The following is a 25,080-nucleotide window of genomic DNA, read 5'->3' on the forward strand; positions in this document are numbered from 1 at the left end:
ACTAGAACTGTTTTGATCATAATGATGAAGTCTGGTGCAAGTAAGACATGGAAAATGACTATTTGTTAGATGCCAACATAAAATCATCCAATACATCAATGAAAAATAGTAAGGCTCTGAAAGTGATATAAATACTGCCCTTGTTGTTTACTAACATCAGTTATTGTTTGTTTCTGTGTTAGAATCGCCAAATCAAATTGCCCCAGAAGAAGCTTAATAATGTAGCTGAGCAGCATTGACTTCTAATGTACTCCCGGGTTGGAGAACAGCAAAGCAATTTTGGTACTAGTACCATTTATTAACATTATTAACTTTAAATGTTGGTCAAATGGCTTCTCCAGGAAATTTGGCATAGCTATGTTGGTCAAATGGCTTCTCCAATATTATCTTGGCTGAGCTATGGGGAATCAGAGATGTAATGGAGCTTGCTATCTCTCTGAAAATTTTTCAACTTGAAAGTGAAGTAGGTCGTTCAGATGTTATTTCCTCTATCAATTCTAACGAAAATGCTGGTCATTATCTTCATCCCATCATATCGGATTGCAAATTCCTCCTATTGGCAAGCTAATCTCACTCATGTCCACCGCGAGGCCAACAACAGATGTGCTGAAAAATTAGAAAAATATGGGAGGCAAATTGGATAGGGACTTCATTGCTTTTGATATCTGTTCTCGTGAACTAGCATTTGTCGTTTACAACGTTTTGAAAGGGATTTGTCCCCCTCGTACTGTTCCTTCGGATCGTAATGGTTAGGAGCAATAAGTAGCTAATCATCACCTGAGTGTCGAGGAGCACAACCTTTACCAAGATCCGTCGCGGATCACAAAAGAATGAAAATAAAAATGCTACTTACTACTAAAGATAATGCAAAACATTGGTTCTGCCTAAAAAATCCCAAACCGTCCTACCAATGTATTAGCTTGATAATCGTAATTGGGCATATAGGAATTGGTTAAAAATAATTGCAAGTATAGGTCAACCCATTTTTAAATTTTAGGCATGTTCTTAACTATGCATTGTATCTGTGAGGAATATGATATCGAAGAGCTTTTACATGTCAAAACTCAAAAGAGGAACATTGACTAATGACATTATTACGGAGTGAATCATGGGACTTCTTAACCAACAAAAAGATGATCTTTCTGCAAAAGAATCCCACCGGCCAAAATGTTTCACCAAACCCTTCACTCAAAAAATGGTAACTTTAATCATAACTAATGCTCCATCTCCAAACTCGGTTCTTCTCACTATTTTAAATGGACAAATTACTCTAAAGGTCCTTGAACCTTTTATCAAATGTACCCCAGACTACCAAAACTCTTATTAGGTTTGGTCAATTGAATTTTGCTAGACGCTTCTTTTTGTCTTTCTGCTGAAGTTCGTGCTTTAAGTATCCAGCAGCTGATATAGCCTATAAACTTTCTCATCTGTTGATCATTTTCTTTTAAAAGCTGATGGGGTGCATGTTGTTCTTAGTATACATGCCTGGTGAATCCATTAATTTTTTTTTCTAACCATGTCCTAAGTAGCTTGCGTATACTAGCTAGCGTCATCATTCATCGATCAAGCCTTACTGTTACGTTCCGCTGATCCTTGTGTTATCTGGTTTATCCTGTGATCAACTTCAAACTCAGGATCACAAGATTGGGATTCTTGAAAAATATACGCATTGATAAAGCTTATCTAGAATGTAATATGTTATTGGTGCCACACTAATGAATTTCAGCAGTAAATTTTCTGATTTAATAATTTGCAGTTTTTTTTTGGCTTGATGATCAGCTTGTTAATCATGGCTTCATATCTGAGTTTCATCAAACACATCTTTGGTATAATTCCTAGTAGTTGTCCAGATTCTCTCTCTCTCTCTTCCCATGTAAAGTTTTATACAATAATCTCCTTTGTGTCATCAAATATTTAGGTAGATAATGAAACAGGTTCGGCCATCCAAGCATTATGTTTTTGTTTATTGCTGCAGAAGCTAGGAAAAGTGATGTTGTCCCTTTACGCTCTGTATAATATTTTGACAGGAAAAGTTGTTGTCTTGTTACGTGATGGTATAGAAAGCTCCTTGGCACACTTCGTTCTTTTGATCAATTTGGTACATTCCGAACCTCAGATGGTATCTTTTTCGCCATATCAAATATGTACAGGAGTGTGTGTTTATTTTTCAGCCATTTAGAGAAAGCGTACCGATTAACATCTTGTACGTGTGCATTATTACTCACATCACAGCTAATGTAGTTTTAGAGGGTGCATGTGAGAGAGTAATAGCGAGACATCTCTATTCCGACATTCCCATGGGTCTAGATGTCATCAGAGGGGAGAATGTAGTCTTAACTGGGGAGCTGGTATCCTACATATATATATCCTTTATATTTATAAGAAGCACTTTGTGCTTCTACTGTTGCCTGTTGGTGGGATTTCGAGTGCACGTTGTGCTTTAAGCTGTTGTGCGTTGGGCTGCAGATTTGTACGTTGAGTGGTGGGACCGTTCCTGCTAAATTGGAGCCAAGCACTTGATGTGAGCCAAGCACTTGATCTTGGTAGACTCAATGCGCCTGGTTCATGGTATTGTACTTTGCAGTGATGGTTTGTACATTGATTGGTCCCACTGCTGCTTCAGCTTTTCCACTGATTTGAACATTCCACTGGTGGCTGTGCGGTTGGGTTTGATAGCTTCTGTTGTACTTCATTGCTGTGTGGATGGAGAAGTAAAAAAGGATTTTTCTCTTGAAATTAAATAATTAACTTCGGTTATAAATGATTATTATGAATGTTTACAATTTGATTACGTAAGTGATAATATATAAATTTATATATATAGTTTGTGAGAAACATAAGATATGCTTTATTCTTAAATTTTGAACAACCAATTTGATAATTTGTTATAGCGTTCAAAGTAAAACATGCAAAAAATTTTGTGTTCTACTGCATAATTGTGTGGGTATGAAAACAATTCGAGCAATTGAAAATCTCCAAAAATTTGGAAGAATTTAATGAAAATATGTACGTTTGTGACGAACATAAGATATGCTTTATTCTTAAATTTTGAGGAACTCCTTCGATCATGTATTATAACGTTTAAAATAACTTCCCTTAGATGATAATCAAAAAATTCACAAAATACTAAATTTCTAAAATGTCCAAAAAAAATCAAGAATTTAATCAAAATATTTAATTAAATTGCAAAAATAAACCATGGATTCAACTTCGTCCCACAAATTAAATAAAATGTTTAGATAAAGTATTAAAATCTGTATAATATTAGGAAATGTCTTATATTATCAAATTATATTATCAAACATTAAATCATGTAAAATGTTTTATATTATCAAACATTTTATTTATATTATCAAATATTTAAGTAAAATGTATTGGTTTCTAATATAAAAAACGATCAAGTCTTTTAAATCTTATTTACGTCAAGAGTTTACGAAAAGACCTTTTGAATTGAATCTTTTGAATTCAAAAGATAAACATGTGATAGTACACAACAAAATTGAGATTCAAAAGATCAAGTCTTTTCGCAAAAAAAATTCACTAATTGCATTCATGTGATTCCTAATATAAGGATAAGGATAATGATGTATATATTTATTTTAAAAAATAGATAAATTGATAAAGCTAATAATCATCAAAAAATCGCAGAATTATGGTGGATATAATAATTGGACTTCATAGATTTATAAAAGCAGTACATAAATATTTATGTAAATGAAAACATATAGATATAGATATATTTCGAAATTACTGAATTGAAATATGAAAAAAAGGTTCATCAATTGCTATTATTTATTTTGTAGTTATTGTTCTAAATATAAGGATGTATATATTCCTATATATATTTATATATTTATATATATTCCTATATATATTTATATTTCATATAAATCATGTACATTTATTAAGTGATAAACATGGATATGTGATAAACATGAGATATACTTTATTCTTGAATTTTGACCAAAGACTTCAATCATGTGTCATAGGGGTTAAATCAGTTGTCTCCCACTACCATCTATTTTTTACTGTTTTGACCATTGTGATCCTTGTTTTGTGGAGCAGCTTCTTCCTAAGATTGGCTATATGTGTCATTTCCAATTTCTTTGTCTCGGTTTTCCATATTTCTTGTTTTTTACTGATCAACGTTCAATACATAACTAGCAGAGATTTCATGCAAACAGTTTCCTACATTCACAGAACCAGTTTACATGCAAATTACAGTGCATTTTACATCTTACAACTTGCTTCATACAGCTTGCTTCAGATCAGGTATTCTGTTATCCTAACCCAAACTTAGTTCACATCAGCTATTCAGTTGTTCCATGCTACTGGAAATTTGTTTTATCTCTATCTGTACTCAGGTGGTGGAAATTTCATATAATACGCAGTAGCACAAGTACTTTGATCACCTTCGTCTGCTATCTTCATGGAGGTTTTCTACTCTCTTTGCTTCGTTCAGCAGCTTTTGTAATCTTTTTTAATATATTTAGTTCATAGCTTATTTCATCTGTACTCATAGACTTCATGCTTTTTAGCTGAATAGTTTGTTCCTTGCGCATCACCACTTATATACCTATCTACTGATATATGTACAAACAATATATATGTGTGCATACGCCTAGATTTTCCTCTGTCTATATTCGTTGCTTCCTTCGTGTATACGTATAAAAAACATGAGCTGCTCCAAACTATCCATAAGAGATGATCCTGATAAACTTCGTGAGAAAAGGGATAAGCGAAATCGTAAAAAAAGAGAAAAATTTGCTGCTCTATCTGTCGAAGAGAAACAGGCTCAGCGCAAAAAAAACAGAGAAGCTTATCAGAGAAAAAAATTGGAGAAAATGCTTTCCAAGTCGTTGCCACAACAATTTCAAGAGGCTTGTCAATCACCAGTTTCTGCATCTGTTATACGTAACCTTTCTCCTCAACACTGTTCTCATGGTACATAGTGATTCAAAAACTCTTATTATATTCTGATAATCTGTATGTGGATAGTATATTCATCATAACCTGTTTATTTCCCTTATTTTGTTGATGATTAGCTTTGAATGATAAAGTTATCGAAGCTATTGGTTCTCAAACTTCCAAACACAATGAGAATATCGATCGAATTATTGGTTGTAATCAAGGTTAGTCATAGAATTCATTGTTCTTTACCAACTTTTGTTACAATTCCAGCCGCTGCCTTTATGTATATTCAATTGCGTATTTTTCTGGCTCACCTTCAGCTGATTCACACAGTGGAGTCTCATACTCTCATTTTACAGAACACTTTACAGGTACCATTTCTATCTACTTTAAATCAATGAATTCAACTAAATTTAGTTGTATATGTATCTGTGTTTCCTGCTACATTGTAGTCAATTAGACTGTCCATTGTTTCTTATCCTATTTGAATTGCATTTTCTTCTTTATAATATTCATGCCACCAATCTCAACTCTATCTATTGTAATAGGTGCTTCAAAACCTGGTATTCAGATTTCTCCATCTCCAAATATCAGTGATGAACTACCTTCTGCTGAGTTGGGTAGAAAATTAAAGCAACAGATTTCTTCCTTCTCAAGTTATGAGAAAGGTACATATTGTACTTTGTTTTTGATATATCCCTCCTACTCGAATCATAAACAGTATTCTATTGATACAATGCTCTACTTTCAATTTTTACATGCAGGATCTGCTTCTAACTCTGCTACACAACATACATGTGTAGCTACTGACATGATACACAATGCAGGTCATTTAAGCTTCAAAATTGATTATTCATTGTTGCTTATTATATATAATCATCAACATTATGATGATGAGCTATATTAACATTCTTGTTTACTTTTCAGATAAATCATTCATATGCATGAACTGCTACAAATTCTTGACAGAAATAGCTGAACAAACTTCAGGTCAAATCTTCTTTCAGCTTTTTAACAAATTTTGGTGATGCGATTGTGTCTAACAAATCCATAAACTTTATCTTGAATAGATTTGTCAGCTATCCTCCCAACATACCAAGTATATGAAGTTCCTGATAATCGTTCTGCTAAAACAAGAAGAATTGCAGGTTACTAGCTCTGATGTGAATTTATTACCTTGTATACAGAAAAACTCAAATCACCTTATTCTCAATTTTGTTGTGTACTATCAGGTTTCTTATTCCTGACTATGGTTGTTTTATCCCATGATAAGCACAAATCTCAACCATTTTAAATCTTGTTGTTCGATCCTCATACAGTGTATTTCAGACTCATATTTCAGTAAACTATTTCCAAACTAATATGGGATGAAAAATCTATCAAACAATCATGTCATTAAAATATATTAAACTGTTTAATTGCTTCTGATGTTGATCAGACAACTTCAGTATGCATTATATAACCTCAAACCGCTTCTATTCATACAAATAGCTTGATCATATTGCTACCACTACATGTATAAAGTTAATGGCTTCTCTTTCTAACTATATATACTTGAATCCTTCAGGCAAAAGACATTCATCAGCGAAACAAGTGAAAGCTATTAATAACAAAAAGAAAAAAAACAAAGGTATAGATTACAAATCACTGATTATTCCTCTTTTACCTCCTTATCTTCAGTTCCAACCTTAAGTTTAGCTGAACTAATTGCTAAATCTATAGGTAATCAGGCTGTTGATGGAGTTCATGCACTCCAATTTATTAATGATCAAGCAGATAGATTACCTGCAAAAGTTGATTGTCAATACTGTGGAGCCAAAAAAATGCACTCTGAGACACCTAATTTCTGTTGCTCTGACGGACAAGTAGTTCTACATCAGAATAAATTGCCAGATATTCTTGTGGAACTGTTCACTGGTCATTCTGATGAAGCTTTATCCTTTCGTACATATGTGAGAACATATAATAATATGTTTGCCTTTACTTCCTTTGGAGTACACTATGATAAATCGCTTTGCAAGAGAACAAATGGCATTTATACCTTCAAAGTTCAGGGACAAACCTATCACTTTATCAAAGACCTTATTCCACATGGAGGATCTGGATTATATCTGCAACTGTATTTTCATGATACAGATCATGAGCTTCAAAACAGAATGGCAGTTTCAGAAAGATTAACAGAGAGTATAGTAATGAAGATCATGGAAGTCATGAAGTCTAATCCATATGCATGTTTTCTCCGCAGTCTAAGAAACGTTCCAAATTTGGATTCATATCAGATAGTCCTGAAATCACATTCACAAAATGATCAACGAGTATTCAATCATCCAACAGCTTCTCAGGTTGCAGCTTTTTGGACAGAAACAGAGAGTTCAGGAACAAGTTATGCTAGACACATTAAAATTTATACAAAAGAAGGAAGGGATCACCTCGTGCAGTACTATTATGGTTGTTACGATCCTCTGCAATATCCACTATTATTTGCACTTGGTGAAACAGGCTGGCATCCTGGAATCAGAAGATTCGTCAGAGAAAATCCCAAAAAGAGAAAAAGATCTATTCACAGAAACAAACCTACTGCTGTCCTCACCAATTACAAATCTGCTGAAGAGATGATATCTGCTGAAGAACAAGGTATTCCTAACATGAATAACTAACACATTATCTATATGCAAATGACTTATACATTACTTATATACATTGCTCATATCTTACTTATATAATTAGTAACTACTTGTTTTCAGAACATAGTATTCCCATTATTTTCTATTAACCTCAGATCATGCTATATCTTATCAACGTATGCAACTTCATATGCTGAAACCAGTAACTGATACCTTATTTTTGTAACTTTCAGTTTGCAATGATCCTGAAAACAACGGTGAATTTGTGTCAATGCGAGAATATTATGCTTATAAATTGCAGATCAGAGACAAATATTCTCCAAACATACTCAATACTGGCAGATTACTTCAGCAATATGTTGTGGATATGTACATCAAAATTGAAAGTCAGAGATTGGATTACTATAAGAGCAAACAAGAATTCATAAGAAGGGAGCAGCTGCAAGGCGTAATGGATAGTGTTATAACAGGTCAATGCCAAGGTTCAAAAGTAGGCCAACGAGTAGTGCTTCCAGCTTCATTCATAGGAGGTCCTCGAGACATGAAAAGGAGATATGTTGATGCTATGGCTTTGGTGCAGAAATTTGGCAAACCAGATTTATTCATTACAATGACTTGCAATCCTTCATGGCCGGAGATAAAGAACCTCATGCTTCCAACAGATGAAGCACATAACAGGCCAGACCTGCTCAGTCGAATCTTTCATGCAAAGCTTGATGTTTTAAAACAGGAGTTATTCAAGAAAGAAATATTTGGATCTGTTGCTGCTTACACATATGTCATAGAGTTCCAGAAACGCGGTCTACCTCATGCTCATTTCCTCATAATTCTGAAGCCATGTTCAAAACTTTACTCCACAGATTCTTATGACAGGATAGTTAGTGCAGAGATTCCAGATCAGAGCAAAAATTCACATCTTTTCAACATGGTCCGCAGACACATGATTCATGGCCCTTGTGGAAAAAGAAATCCAACCAATGTTTGTATGCGAGGAGAACATCAAAAAAAATGCAGGAACAATTATCCAAAGCCATTTGCCGATAAGACTTTTCATGCAGATAACACATACCCCACTTATCGAAGAAGAAACAATGGATACAAAATGATGGTCCGTGGACATGAGCTCGATAACAGATGGGTTGTTCCATACAATCCTTACCTTCTTGTAAAATTCAACTGTCACCTGAACATTGAAATCTGTTCTACAGTCAAGGCAGTAAAGTACATGTATAAGTACATCTACAAAGGTCATGACAAGATTCATTTTCTACTTAATTCACAGGATTCTAGTGAGCTAAATTCTGATGGTCATGTCCCTGCAATCGATGAAATCAAAGACTATCAATCAGCTAGATGGGTATGTGCTGTGGAAGGTATATGGAGAATATACAGATTCCTACTATTTCAAATACATCCTGCTGTTATTCACTTACAGCTTCACTTAGAAAATTGTCAGCCATTGAATTTCAGAGAAGACCAAGACCTACGTGATATAGTAACAAATAGATTTGCTAAGAGAACCATGTTGACAGAATTTTTCTACATGAACTCTACTGACTCTCTGGCTCAGAACCTCAAATGCACTTACAAACAGTTTCCTGAGCACTTTGTTTGGTATCCAGGAAGGAGAAAATGGGAACCAAGGAAACAGAAAGACTGTATAGGTAGGATAGTAACAGCCAGTCCAATGGAAGGAGAACGATACTTTCTCAGATTGCTGCTCACACATGTCAAAAGTCCAACTTCATTCGATGACTTAAGAACAATAAATGGAGCATATGTACATACTTTTCGTGAGGCAGCAATTCTCAGGGGTTACTTTGAATCTGATAAGTCACAACAACAATGCCTTCAGGAAGCAACTATGTATCATATGCCATATACTTTGAGAAGATTATTTGCCACACTACTTGTTCATTTCCCTCCTTCAAATGCCAGATATCTTTGGGAACAATTTGAAGAGCCATTATCTGAAGATATCAGCAGAACTCCACAAATATCAGCTGATCAAATCCGCTTCCAGGTACTATACCAGATAAATCAGTTCCTACAATCAATGGGAAAAGAGATCAATCAGTATGCTTTAGTTCCAAATATCATGAATTTTGATAGCTTGAACAACAACACTCGTGATATAATAGCTGAAACAAGAATCTGTGTACCAGAGCATGACTTATTAGCAATTGAGCAATTAAATGCTGATCAAAAAATTTTTTTTGATATTATTATAAATGCAGTTTTTGTTGAGAAAAAAGGAGCCTTTTTCATTGATGAACCAGGTGGAACAGGAAAAACATTCCTTTATCGAGCACTACTAGCAGAAATCAGGTCAAAAGGACACATAGCTCTGGCTACAGCATCCTGCGGAGTTGCGGCTTCGATTCTGCCAGGTGGAAGGACAGCTCACTCAAGATTTAAGATACCAATTGGTGGAACACGAGATAAGCAATGCAGAATTAGTAAACAAAGCTCATTAGCAAAACTGCTGCAGTCTGCAATTCTGATAATCTGGGATGAAGCTCCAATGACACATAAGACTTCAATTGAGAGTGTTGACAAAATTCTCAGAGACATAATGGACTGCAACAATTTGTTTGGATCAAAGGTTATTGTTTTTGGAGGTGATTTTCGTCAAGTCTTGCCAGTAGTAACAAAAGGATCAAAATCTGAATTTATTGATGCAAGTATAGTGAACTCATACATATGGCCACAGCTACATAAGTTGCATCTCACTCAAAATATGAGAGCAAGATATGATGCAGAGTTTACTGAATATCTACTTCGGATAGGAAATGGAACAGAACCACTTATCTCCAAGAATTCTATCCAGATACCTGTATCAATGCTGATAAGATATACCAATGAGGAAGAATCAATGAACACATTGATCCGGACAGTATTTCCAGATTTGAACGCTTTTTCCAAGGACAATTTCTCTGCAATTAATCGTGCTATTCTGACAACAAAAAATGACTTTGTAGATCAAATTAATCAGAGGCTCATTCTACAGTTCGAAGGACAATTGCAAGAATATACCAGCCGAGACAAGTGTATAGATACCTCTGAACAGACAATCATGGAAGATTTGCTAAACAGTTTGACTCCAAATGGTTTTCCCCCTCATAAGCTGCTTCTCAAACCATACTGCCCCATCATGTTACTGAGAAACATTGATCCGCCTCAGGGATTATGTAACGGCACCAGACTGATATGCAAATCATTGAGCTCCAATATTATGCATGCAGTTATAACATGTGGAGAATTTGCTGGAAAAGAGGTCTTCATTCACAGAATTTGTTTCAGAGCAGAGAATAATTCAGATTCACCAGTATCATTCGAACGAATCCAGTTTCCTGTTCGACCCTGTTTTGCTATGACAATAAACAAAGCTCAAGGACAAACACTTGATTTTGTTGGCATATATTTGCGTGAGCCGGCTTTCTCCCATGGACAGCTATACGTAGCAATGTCAAGAGCTAAGAATAGTAGTTCTATTAAAATTCTGATTAAACCATCGATATTTGATGACCAAGATGACTCAATTACTGAAAATATAGTATATACAGAAGTACTAGATTTAGCTTATCAATAACTCTCCTAACCATGTGCATATCAGTTATTTCTCTATATTCATGATATTACATCTTTTTTTCCCTTCATTCAGTACTCAGCTACTTTTATTATGAGTTGCAGGAGGAAAAAAATATGCTCTCATTTCCTGAAATAATTCCGGGACTACAAAACTGGACAACTATGGTTCAGGTTCTAGACAAGCAAAAGCCATTACTCTCAAAGGCAGGAAATCGATATCAGAAGCTCATATTAATTGATCAGCAGGTAATGGAAATTCCCAATTTCACCTCATGTTCTTTATTACTCAATTTTGATATTCACATCAAAACAACCATGGCTATTCTCAGGGGACAACGGTTGAAGCAATGATTTATAAATCAGACATTGAGTTTTTTCGAAATCATTTTCAACTTTACAAGCGATACATTCTCTGCAATGCTAGAGTTGAGTACACACCATCGGAGTATTCCACTCATCCAAATCAGTGCACATGGTACATAGACAACTCTACTCTTGTTCAAGCAGTGAATGAAGTCGAACCACCTCAGATTCCAGCTGTGTTCAGATTCTTGCCCTATAGAAGATTTCACCAACATATGGATGATAACACAGATATAGGTAACCAACAAATCTTACTACTAACTTGCTACTGAACGCAATTTTCATTAGACTTATAACTCAGCACAATTCAATATCAGATGTCCTAGGCATTGTTGCTGAAGTTCATCCTCGAATAGAAAGGGCCACTACAGCTACTAGAGAAGTGGTACTCATAGATAAAAGGTAAGTAAAACCATGCATTTATTCTATATCAGTTCTGAACCACCACACATTCATACAAATACTCGGTTCTGACAAATGTTTCATGTATCAATCAAATACACTACAGCATGATGCCAGTTATTCTAACACTATGGGGCGAGCATGAAACAGATGAAGGCCAAGCACTTGCAAATATAATTGACACAATGCCACTGATTGTTGCACTTCGGATTAAAGTATCATCATATCACAGTGAGTACATAAGAAATACATTATGGTCTACATATTTTCTGACTTAGAACGTACTGATAATATGATCTACATTACGGCATGTAAATATTGCAGCACTGAACCTGTCAACAAAATTTGGATCAAGCATTCTCCTTAACCCTCCAATACAGCAGGCTGCTGATCTCAAACACTGGTGACAATTTTTGTTAGCAAACATCATTTGAAAATATTTTCTATTAACTGCATATTATAAACATTACAAATAAAACTTCTCTATTCACTCACAAGGGCTATTGAGAATGAAGCAGAAATCAAAAAATTGATAGCAGAAAAAGCATACCACAACCGAGTCAAGCTTCTACCACAGCCAAGAGATGACGAGCTCACCACTATTCAAGACTTTCTGGCATTTCCTACGGTAAATTCTACATCCCATCATTTATTGACAATAATATTTTCAGATTTCTAACTGGTCACTGTAATTCAACACAGAAAAAAGCTTACTGGTTGCGTGGTACTCCAAAATTGCTAGACAAAAGCCAGCGATTATGGTATAATGCTTGTCCACAATGCCATAAATCATTCAGAGCAAAGCCTATCTGGAAAATTGTTTGCACGTCATGCAACAAACATGTGAACATAGTTACAAGATGTCGATTAACTGTGGAACTTGCTGATTATTCTGGAGTTATAACGCTTGATCTTTATGATAACGATGCCCTTCAGTTACTACCTTTCACACTTTCGCAGATGCAAGGGTTGGAAAACAAGGTAAGAAAGACTATTTCCATATGCATATAGAATATTGTGATTAACAAGTAAGTATACTGTATCTCATGTCAAGCTGTTGATTTTAATTGCACAGCATGAACTCAATTATCAAGCTATTGAAGAAGCTGTTAACAACACTCTCATAACATGCTTTGTGAAGAAAATAGTAAACAACCATGCATCTGGCAGTACTGAAAAATACTCTGCCATTATTCTGCACAAAGCCCTCCTAGCAGAGGTTATATCACAAGTTCCTTCGATCATTGGCTATTCAGAACCAAATCCAGAACTCCCTTCCACCAGTATTGATGAAAATGTGGTCAGTCGTGCTCCAAAAGACACAAATGTGAATTCCAGTTGTCTCTCTACTCTTAAGATCACTGAGAGCCCAACCAAAAAGCAACGGAGCGACAAGTATCAAAAACAAGATTGAAAATGGCATCTACTGGTTTTTGCTATTACATACTTTTGAAGCTCTGCTGGGTTAACTTTTGATAGCTGAAGCTTTCCTGTATTTTGTGGTGGTCAAATATTCTACCAGCTTTTGTACGCTTGCTCAGGTTTCCCTGCACTTTTGCTTAAGGATAGTTAGCTAAGCTTTTTCAAAGTGCAAACGTATCACAGTTTCATGTATAACTTTTGATCTCCGCAACTTGCCTGCTCAACTATCTATCCTTTAACGTTTGCTTCATCAAGTGTTAGTACAGTTTGTGATTTGCAAATATTTCAGGTGCTTTTGTACAGTTTATCAACTTTCCGTGCATTCCTAATCTCCCTTCACTCCTATTCTTTTCCTTTATGCTATCAGTCAAAACAGATTCAAAATTTACAATCATTTATTCATTGCACCTTCATTTGCAAAATAGCCAAACACCACACTACAATGGAACTGATTACCACCTCACCAAATACAAAAACAAATACACCAAGTACAAATATCATCCAACTAAACTTGGTAAACACAGTATCCAACCACCAACTTACAGATCGAATACACTAGAGTACAACAGCAAACATTTCCATAGTACAAATTATAAAAACTCATAGAAACATACATAGCTATCCACTACAAATTTCTGCCACTCGCATCACAAAATCCACCCATGGCACTTTGAATTGCTTTTCTCTGTTCTTCAACTTCTACTTCCATACGACCAGCAATGATCTGCAGAAACGGCAATTCTCCAATATTTCCCAATGTACTTTCCAGCACACGAGCTTTCTCCGGATGCCGATAAAAAGATTTGAACAAATCATATATCTCATTCCTAAGTAGAATATTATTTGCTAGAACTCGATCTGCACCACTCAACATCCCATTATCTTCAGTATGTCCAACCAAATTTCCCCGCACACCACTTAGTGATAACCGATTGAACATAACCTCAATATCTGGATGCAAATCACGCAATACTCCAACACGATTATGAGTGTAATTCATGTTAAACTAAGAAAAAACCACAAACACAAATCACAATATACCAACCAAATAATGAAATCACAGAACTAAGAAATTTATACACAACAAGTACATCATAAACCAGAAACAGACAAATACAAAAAACAAAATTATACTATACACATGTGAACCAAACAATAATAACAAAGACATATATACCAGACAAAAAAACACTATACACACGTGAATCCCCTACTCTTCCTACGAACCAAAACAAAAGCAATCAATAGTCAAAACACATGTCACCCTCCCAAACATGAACCTGTCCCACTACATTGTCCCAACATTCACAGAAAGCTCCGTACTCTATATTATCTTCAAACACATACCTTTATCAATTTTATTATATCCAATCCAATCTCCTACAATTATTCACCATTCATTAGTCCAAAATCTTATATATAACATGGAACATATTAACATATTGCATAAATATCCTTCATTTTATTAGGCATTTGATCCGAATATAAACTTTTAAACACATTCATCAGTTTATAGATACAAATCTGTGTAAAATCTGAACTTCTTTGCTAAAACGATTATATTCTTCCCAAAAACTCAAGCCTACATTCATAACACACTCATACAAATAAAAACATCAGTACTTTATACAACAGATAGAAATACATATCATACTACTTTATCTAGCAAATACAGGATTATCATATCCTTCACAAACTGACAAACACATCTTAATGCTTAAAAATCATACGCCAAATACAAAACTATACATGTCACCCAACTCCTTAATCACTTTCGCCACCCATGTCACTAGAAGATGGCGGACTGGGAAAGTAATACTTTTCTTCTAACACCTCCAGCCTCATTCTATTGGCAATCAACCCCAAAATCGGATACCCTCTTCCAGTCCTAAGCGCAGCTTCCAAAACTGAAGCCCAATCATCATGCCTGTAAAGCTCTTTCAACAAATCACATAATTCATTTTTCAGCAAAACATTTGCCACCTGAGCTCGTGCAACAGGTTCTGCCGGACAATTTCGACACCCATTTCCCATAGGATAAGCTGCTCCACGAACAACAGCCAGCTGATTAACCTCTTCGTCCACCTCTGGATAATATAATTGAACAGTGGGAAATCTTCCGCTTCTGCTCGCCATTCCGACACACTAACTATCTAGAAACAAGTATCAAATATATACTACTTCTCACTATATGAGCTTCAACTACGTAAGCAACAAACAACAGTACGCCCGTGAATTTTCTGTACTTTTTACCCTCCTGTCTCATACCACCTGCACACGCAAACAACTAGCTACCGTGCAAATGTCAAGACCAGATATATTCTAACATCGTCAACAGGGGTGAACATTCTGCTACTTAATAGACTAACATCCCTTGATAAATATATAATTTAATTCAATAAATATAAAATATAACACTAATATACACCAACACTAATCAATAAACCTATATACAAATATAATATATAGTAACACTAATTTACACAACATTAATTTAATATATACACATACAAATTAACCATTAATAATAACTAAGCATTAATTATTCATCTATCTAAACAAAAACCTTTTTTTTCTTAAGTAACTTTTTAAAACCATTTTATTCAACGTATAGAAACCAAACTTTAGCACAATTACGGTCCTACCTAGCGCCCGCGCATTGCGCGGGCCAGCCCCCTAGTATATATATAAAAAGGAGTTGTTGTATGATTCTCGGGTGATTTTCATTCTACGTCTGTTTGTAGGGGTATTTTGGGAATGGTAAAACAGTAACTATATTGATTAAACAAAGTGCACAAGTTTCTGCTGATTAATTTCGCATGGTTCATCTACTGTACCCTTTGGTGGCTAATGGTTTGGCTGCTTTGCCATTGATTTAGCAAAGTGGGTAGAAAAATGAAATCAACTCCCCTCAAGTATGTTCAGCTAAATTGATTTTGCAAATTAAATACATTTAAGGAAATATTAGTGCACTAAAGTTAAAGATGAATGCTTGAATTGTAATGGTAGAAAGCTCCGTCTTCTTCATCCTTGAAAGCTCAAGAACCAGTAATTCAGTTCTTGCAACAAATGACACTTATTTGAATCAACACGTTGATGAGGCCATTAAAGTGTGAAAGGTGAAGAATCATTTGGGGTGATTAACTGCAGGATCTCCTATTTTCTTCAACATTTGCTCATCAATTTGTAAATTAGGTTACAATAATGGCTGTTGTTAAGATACAAAATTATGGATTCAAATGGCTCTATTGTACAGTATCAGAGTTGGGTTTGTAGAGGTATGCTCAATTTTGCTCTTACTTTCTGGTCTATGGACTGTATAGCTTCCATTCAACAATCAAAATTATGAATAAGCCTTTGTGGTTGCTATTGCAGGCAGGTGAAGTATGGAGAGATCTCGCTCTTAGATTATACTTTGTTGCTAAGGTACAAGGTAACTCTATATTCCCACTTGATGTATGTCATCTGTTGATTAAATGTGATTATGACTGTAATTGATCCACTTGAATTGTGTGCTCGAATGAATAAGTGTGTGAATGATTGTTCCACTTTGAAAATTATATTGCAGTTGATGCAACTTATTAGTTCAATAGTTAAGCAGCTGAGATGTTGTGTATGGATAAAAATTGCTATTTGAAAAGACAAGTGGCTATATTTACATGCTCTATTATTTTTGTACTGAATTTCGTAGACTTGATAATTGTCTGATGCAAGTTAGTGTTTGTGACAAGGAAAATTGATTTCCCCTCTACTTATTTGGAGATGCATGTATTGATCAAAATAATGGTTTTTAGTTGTAGTAGTTAAGCAAACAAATGGTATATATATCCAGATTTTCTATGTTTAAGTTTAGGGCTTGTGGGTTGAAATTTAGGATGGATCAAACAAACAATATCGATAAACTTAATGCTAAGAAGAAATTTCGAAATCAAAAAGCAAGAAAAAGATATACATTATTACCCGTGAAAGGAAAAGATAAAGTACGACAAAAACAACGGAAAAGTATAGAAAATACAAATATGTTCTGTTGAAACAACTGAACAGAACAATGGTCCTGATTGGACAATCCAATTAACTTTGTTTGAAAGATTAACTGTAGGGGAAAATGATACATATGATAACACCGTCAGCTTCCATTTATATTAGCCATTGAAAAGGAAAGTAGGGGACTATGCCAACAACCTCTGGTTATTATTTGATGCAAATTATGTGATGCCAAGTTATTTAATGGGAAAAATGCACTTTTCATCCTCAAAGTTTGGGGGCTTGACCAATTTTATCCTCAATGTTTAACCCCAAACACATTTCATCCTCAATGTTCCGTAATTTTGACCAATTAAGAACAATTGACGGGAAATATCCAATTGACCGTTACAACCAACGGTTTTACCCAACAAAAAATGGGTAAAACCGAATGGAGCTAACTTTAAAGGAACAAAATGCAACGGACGGACGAAAAGCTCCATTGTTGTCCTTTTTCCCTCTGCCCTTCAACCCCAAAATTTTCTTGCCAATCTTTGCAGCTTTAAACATTCATCCTCAGAGCATCTGGCAGTGGAGCTCCCTGTGCTCTCATTTTTGCCTAAATGAGGAGCAGAAGTTCTGAAGTCTCCAGTGGTTCATCAACTCCATTCTGCAAGTGTGGGTTAAGAACAAAAATGAGCACCTGTTGGCGCGGCGAGAATTCGGGAAGAAGATTCCTTGGTTGCTCTCTGTGGCCGGTAAGAAATATTTGTCTAAAAATGTTGGTCCTTCAATGTGTTAATTTAGCTAACTAATTTCTGAGAAATGTCATTATTGTTATGGTAGAGACCCGAGAGATGCAGGTACTTTGAATGGGTTGATGAGCCAATTTGTCCAAGAGGGAGAGTTCTCATTCCTGGTTTGCTGAAAAAGACTAACAAAATGGAAGAACAAGTTGAAAGAATGCGTAAGAGGGAGAAATTTTTTATTATAATAATTGTGCTTTTGGTGGTTTTGCTAGTACTGAGTTGGAGCAGTAAAGGCGAGGAAAAAGTAAAGGGAGGCAAGTTGCTGCTAAGACTGGAGTGATTTTGGTAAAATTGCAGAAGAAAGAACATTTTGAAGCTGGCTGTGTTTGTTGTTGGAACGAGAGTTGCATTTTTTCCTATGAAGTAATATCCAATTGCAGGGTATAGAAAGGGACTTATTTTGTTTGTACAAAGGTTCCAAATGAACTCTGCAATTTATGTAAAAGGTGGGATTTAGGAAGGGAAATGTATTTGGCAACAATGCAATTTATGAACTCTGTAATTTATTTTGTTTGTAAAGCTATGCGTTGAGTGTAAGAAAATGGTCCTTGTCAAAGTGTTGTTCATATCATAAATATAAAATGGCCATGAACTGATAAACCACATGTACTGATAATACAAACAGATGCAAATAAACCACGCTAGAAAACAAATGCAAATAAACCAAACTGGCAACTAAGCTGAAAACCAAGATTGTCCCACATGTACTGATAAACCAAGTTGGAATATAAATGCAAATAATACAAACAGATGAACATGAAAACAGTTGCCATATATGTATATCATAACTTCAATACAATTAAAGTGCATTCTCAATGAAATAAAGCAAGGGATAATATCAGAAACCTCCCCTGAGGTTTCTTGAAATATCACTAAGCTCCCTCCACATTTTGGAAATCTCTCCTACCACCCCTTGAATTGACATTTTCTTAACAATGTCAGCCCCTCTAAGCAAAAGTAACAATAGATTAAGCATTTTGGAGGAGGGAGAGTATTTTAGTTCCCTTCATACCCTTAGTTTGACTGATACAGTGACAGAAGAAAGTTGCAATAGGTGAAAAATATGAATTGGAGAATATTTTCCTGGCAGAATATTTTCCCTTCATAAGCTACTTTGAATGCTTCTACTGGTATTAAAAGGTGAAGGAACCGCTGGTGAAGTAAGGCAGATGGAGAGGTAATTGGGCAAAGCAATGGCTAGTTCATCCTTTGCTAAATAAAATCAAAGCAAATCGTGTTAAATAAGGAATCGGAGGGCATAAGAAAGCAAATGATGGAGGCAGTGGGGGACAATATGCAGGAAAGGAGCAATGTTGAGGAGAGGAAGTCAAGAAAAGCAAGTAAGTTTAAATAGCCTGCCTGCCTGCGGGTTTCCCCCTTATGTAAAATGACTAAAAGCTGCGTTTCTGTTCTATTTATATCAAACACATACTCTCAAACCCTCACCTGAAGGGTGAGGATGAGAGGGGAGGTTTGCTGGGCATCCTAGGGCCCTCCGATGGGCATGTGCAACTCAACGCAGCTTGCATGTAAAAAAAATTTTTTTTTTTTAAGTAATTTGTTAAATAGCCTGAAACCCGCTTGCGGGTTTCCCTGCCTGCCTGGAACCCGCTTGCGGGTTTCCCCCTTATGTAAAATGACTAAAAGCTGCGTTTCTGTTCTATTTATATCAAACACATACTCTCAAACCCTCACCTGAAGGGTGAGGATGAGAGGGGAGGTTTGCTGGGCATCCTAGGGCCCTCCGATGGGCATGTGCAACTCAACGCAGCTTGCATGTAAAAAAAATTTTTTTTTTTAAAGTAATTTGTTAAATAGCCTGAAACCCGCTTGCGGGTTTCCCTCTTTTTTTTAAAAAAAAATAAATAAATTCTATGGAAGAAACTTTTGTCTACTAACCAACTGTATACACTACACTTAGAGCTTGTCATATGTATTGCAACTTTAATCTACAAAGCTAAGCTCTTCTTATGTATTACAGCTTCAAAAAACTCAATATTCATCAACTTTTTTGTTCATCAACTTTATAAAGGTCAGGCATACATCATCAAATCACACATTTTTTATAACATCCAACATCAATAATACTTAATAAAACAAGAGCATACAAAGGGTCTGGTTGGATTATAAACTCAGTCATCAAGTCTAACAAAACAGAAAAATATAAGGAAAACAGAGATCCCATAAAGCAAACTACATGATCTGTTGTTGAACATGGGTCCATAAATGAAATAAAGCCAGCTATCACATTACAGCTTGCACTTCCATAATTACTAGGCAAAGCAAAAGTTGAAACAACAAAAGTCATTCACTAATTACAAAAGCAGCAACTTGGCTTGAACAAAAGCAGCTTGGCTTGAAGAAAATTCAGCATGTTGTTTCTCCTATCACAGTACTTTCTCCTTTCCCTTCGATCTAGATGAACTAGGAACACTTAAATCTGCCTTGCCAGCAGCAGCAGCATGCATATGAACATCTCTAATCCTGAAGGGCATCTGTACTTGTTCTTTAGTTTGTGTTCTGGGTTCCTTGGTGCTATATTTCACTTGAGACCTTGACAGCCCAAACACTTCGAACATATCCTGGTCTACTTGATCTGGGGCAGAGGATGTTATGTCAATCTCAACCAGTGGCTCAGCATCCTGTTGATGTTCAATGTTTGAATCATCATTACAAACTGCAGCTGCAACTCTTCTTGTATGTCTATGTCTCTTCTGCACAAAACAGTGAGGTAGCAAAAATCAAATTGCATAAAGACAGAAAAATCAAAAGATGTAGCAGGTTTTTCTACCCTTTTATTTGAAGACTCAGCAGCAGGCTTCTTGGTTTTCTTTGTTCCCTACAGTTTAAAAGGAAAACATGTCATTTATATACCAAATAGCAAAGATAGCTGTAACAAGTCATCAAAACAACTTACAACTTTTTTTCCATCTTGGCTAGCTGGATTGTTGGTAGAAGCAGCAACTTGGCTTGAACTAATATCAGTTTCTGCAACTGCAGGATCTTGAGCATCTTTGAGAAGCTTGCAGGACCTCATATTATGTCCCCTTTGATGACAGTATCTACACTTGTTAATCTGTCCCACTCTTGTCACCTTCTTCTTAGTTTTTTCCTTGGCTTGTTGAACCTCCTCTGCACTTCTCCTTCTCAGCTTTTTAGGCCTTCCAGGTGCTCTCCCATATAAGGGTGGTAAAGGACCTTCACCAACATCAGTAAGCCCCCATTCACTTTCTCCATTCATGGGACACACTGATCCTTCATAGCACTTCATATATGTCTCCACTGTATACCATTTTGAAACATATAGCAGAGGATCCTTTTTAGCCATCCACAATGCAGCAATGGCATGGGGACAGGGAATACCTGTTAATTCCCATTTTCTGCAAGAGCATGTTTGCTCCTTGATGTTCACTGCATATTGGTCACCATATGGGCAACTGACTTCATAAAGATCATCATTTGACTTGAATGGAAAACAGTCAGGTGCTCTATCTACATTTTTCTGCATAATGTGAAGAATTCTGGGGCAATAAGGATAAGTCTGCCACTTCTCTTTGGCCAGATCCCTATTTTTTTGCATTCTCTGCATCATGTACAACCGTATTGTTTCAAACATTTCAATTATTGGCTTCTCCCTAGCATCAAGAATTTTGCTGTTGAAGCACTCACAGATATTATTCAATAACATAGCACATTTAGGATGAGTGCTAAAATAAGCTCTGCTCCATTGACTTGGTGGTTTGCCATCAAACCACCTGGCTGCCTCTATATCAATTTCAGCCATTGCTTCCATTCTGCTACTGAATTGAGCTGGTGTTGTTGCTTTGGCAACAGTCCATAACGCTCTCCTCAAACCTTCTCCTTTGAAACCAGCAGATGAAAAGTTATTGTGCAAGTGTTTCACACAAAATCTGTGGGCTGCATTTGGAAAAATCATATCACATGCTTCAATTAGACCTTTTTGTTTGTCACTCATTATTGTCCACTCATAATCCTTTTCAATCTTCAAATCTTCTTTCAATAGTTTGAAGAACCAGCACCATGAGTCCTTACTTTCACCCTCTGCTGCAGCATATGCTATTGGAAAAATGCCATTATTAGCATCAACTCCAACAGCTGCTAGCAAAACTCCTCCTACTGATCCTTTCAAAAAAGTACCATCTACTCCAATAAATTGCCTACATCCAGTTAGGAAACCATGCTTCACTCCAGCAAAACAAATGTACAGCCTCTCAAATCTGCCTTTCCCTGTTTTTGAGTCTCTAAAGCCATCAACAGTTTTCATTATAACAGTGCTACCAGGGTTGGATCTTAGAATTTCATGCATATAAACTCCTAATTTGCTGTACTGGTCCTTTTCACTGCCCTGAACAATTTTCATTGCTTTTCTCCTTGTCCTATATGTTTGATTTTTTGTGAAGGAGCACCTATTTTCTTTCATTACTGTCTTCCTAAAATGCTCCAAATCTAATTTAGGATTACACCTAAACTCTTCACAGTACTTCTTAGCTACCCATCCAGAATGCACAAGAGGATTATCATATGTAAAACCACATGTGTGATTATCTTCAAATGTTCTTATTTGAATAGTTCCATCCCCACTTAATTTTCTAGCATATATAACCCAATTACATTCACTATTTCTGCATCTAGCCCTCACCCTCACTCTATCTTGTTTCACAAACTTACAAGGCCTGCCTTGTTTCACACTATAATTATGTACAGCAGTCTTGAAAAGTTTCAGACTTGTGAAGGACATATACAGCTCTAATTTTGGATTGTCAATATGCTTAGGATCAAAAGTACGAGACCTCAATTTAGACTCTTCATCATCAGACTCATGAATGCTTTCAAAATCAGATTCAGAATCAGGAACCTGTTCTGTTTCATCAGAATCAGGAACCACCTCTGCTTCATTCAAAGGATCAGGAACCACATTTTCTTTCCTGTGATTATCTACTCCCAACCATTCAGCATTTTTGTCAACATTATCATGAAATATACCATCATCAGCATCATCACCTATTTCATAATCTGAATCAATAGCTGAAAAAAAAGTCTCATCACTTGCGTCAGAATCATTATCACAATTATTAGCAGCACACCTTCCTTGACCTTCATCCCTAATATTATTGTTACCATCACCATTTTGGAGTTCATTTTCTGTCTCATCTACCTCATACGGATCATAACCAAGTTGTTGCACTAGAATTTCATGAAAAGATACTTCAAGATATAAGTTAACTTCCTTAGTTGGTCCAACCTCCCCCTTAACATAACCATTTAACTCCCTACTGCTGTCTATCCTCCTAAAGGTGTTATTTTCCCAACCATAGTACACCTTATGACCATATACACCAGCACTCTCAGTTAATCTATCCACTTCAAAAACACTTAGACCTATACTCTCAACATAGTCAAACACACACAAATCTCCACCTTCGTAATGGGGATCAGGAGTATATGAAATGAGGCCTCCATGGTGACATCTTAATGTAATAAATGTGCTGCCCGTTTCTGGTTAAAGAAAAGAAAATAATATAGATCAGACTCTTCAGGAAAAAAAAATGCTTCATCATTTCAGCATAACAAATTGTTGACCCACACAAAAACTACCAAACAAGGACCACTTTCACTTTTTCCATACACATGGCCAGATACACATGGCCGGCAAAATATACCAAGTATTATTGTTTATTAGTCACTCTCACCACAAATTTATAGTCAATCGGCAACTATCATCAGACATAAGGGACCACATTCACACTATAATAATCAAACCAAGACAAATTTTTTGATTTATTTATACCTCATGCAAATGGCCAAATCTGGAAAAAAAATAGCCGTAAATTGTAGTGGGGAAACAGTACAAACACAAGGGACCACATATCAGGTTTCCTTCTCCAAAAAAACACATATCTTTATGCAATGTAGTTGTTGATTTTGGATATAAATACCGTAATTTGGGGGTGGACAAATGTGGAGCTCTTTCTTCCGCAATGTCATATTTTTCTTCACCTAAAATGCTCCACGGATGCCGTCTATGCCCTCCTTCTTGCTAGCAGATGCTCGAAAAGTGGATGGAAAGATTGGCACAAAAATTTTTAGGGCTGACAACGGAGAAGAAAGAAGGAGAAGACAGAAGCTTTTTTCCTTTCGTTTTGCTATTTTGTGCATTTTTGTCCGTTAGAAAAAATGGATCCATTCGGTTTGACCCGGTTATATTGGGTATAAAGTTGGATCTAACGAATTGTGCTTCTCACGTGCAAAGTTCCGTCCCAATTTTTGATTTGTCCTCCAATTCCCGTCAATTGTCCTTAATTGGTCAAAATTACGGAACATTGAGGATGAAATGTGTTTGGGGTTAAACATTGAGGATAAAATTGGTCAAGCCCCCAAACTTTGAGGATGAAAAGTGCATTTTTCCCTTATTTAATCACACCACAGGTTTCAATCTCCACGCTTAGCGTGGGACTTCCTTCTAGTGTTTACTATATTCGGGACAATTCTTCATCAAAGTATGCTCATTGGAGTTTTGCTGCACTATCATGAAGGGTGTGGAAGAGGATGAGCTTCTGCGACAGATGACTGGCGTCTCTGCAGCGGAAATTCAAAGGGTAAAATTTTCACGCGTCGCATTCAATGATCTCCACAATCAACCCCCATTCTTACTATCAGGAATTTTATCTTTATTTCCGTTGTGAAAATTGAAAATGAATGCAGGAACAGTGGCGCTTTTGTCTTCCTGTTTCATTATCAATTTTAAGATCTCTCCTTCAATGGACTCTCAGGCACAGAGAGCAGAAAGAAATGCATCAGATTTGAAGGGTTTCGTGCGAAAAAGAATGGAATTTCTGGATTTGGATTAGTCACACGATCTTATCCTACGAGAATGCCAGAGGTATGCATTTAGAAGATAACCTCCTTATTATAGAGGGATACATTGGTAGGAGGATCTCAAAGCCAAGTGCACAGAAGAATAGCAATAAGATCAA

At 36.0% G+C, this 25,080-nt stretch overlaps 1 protein-coding gene across 1 annotated transcript; it reads left to right on the top strand.

The window, feature by feature from the left end:
- The first annotated feature begins 624 nt into the window (after positions 1–624).
- On the top strand, positions 625–24,954 carry LOC113773553 (sm-like protein LSM1B). Its single transcript, XM_027318190.1, is given in 6 exon segments — positions 625–748; positions 2,028–2,056; positions 2,059–2,098; positions 2,233–2,348; positions 24,640–24,702; positions 24,877–24,954. Coding segments are annotated over 6 exon segments (450 nt in total).
- Positions 24,955–25,080: the final 126 nt, after the last annotated feature.

Source organism: Coffea eugenioides, chromosome 6 (assembly GCF_003713205.1).
Source record: "Coffea eugenioides isolate CCC68of chromosome 6, Ceug_1.0, whole genome shotgun sequence".
Taxonomy (NCBI): Eukaryota; Viridiplantae; Streptophyta; class Magnoliopsida; order Gentianales; family Rubiaceae; genus Coffea; species Coffea eugenioides.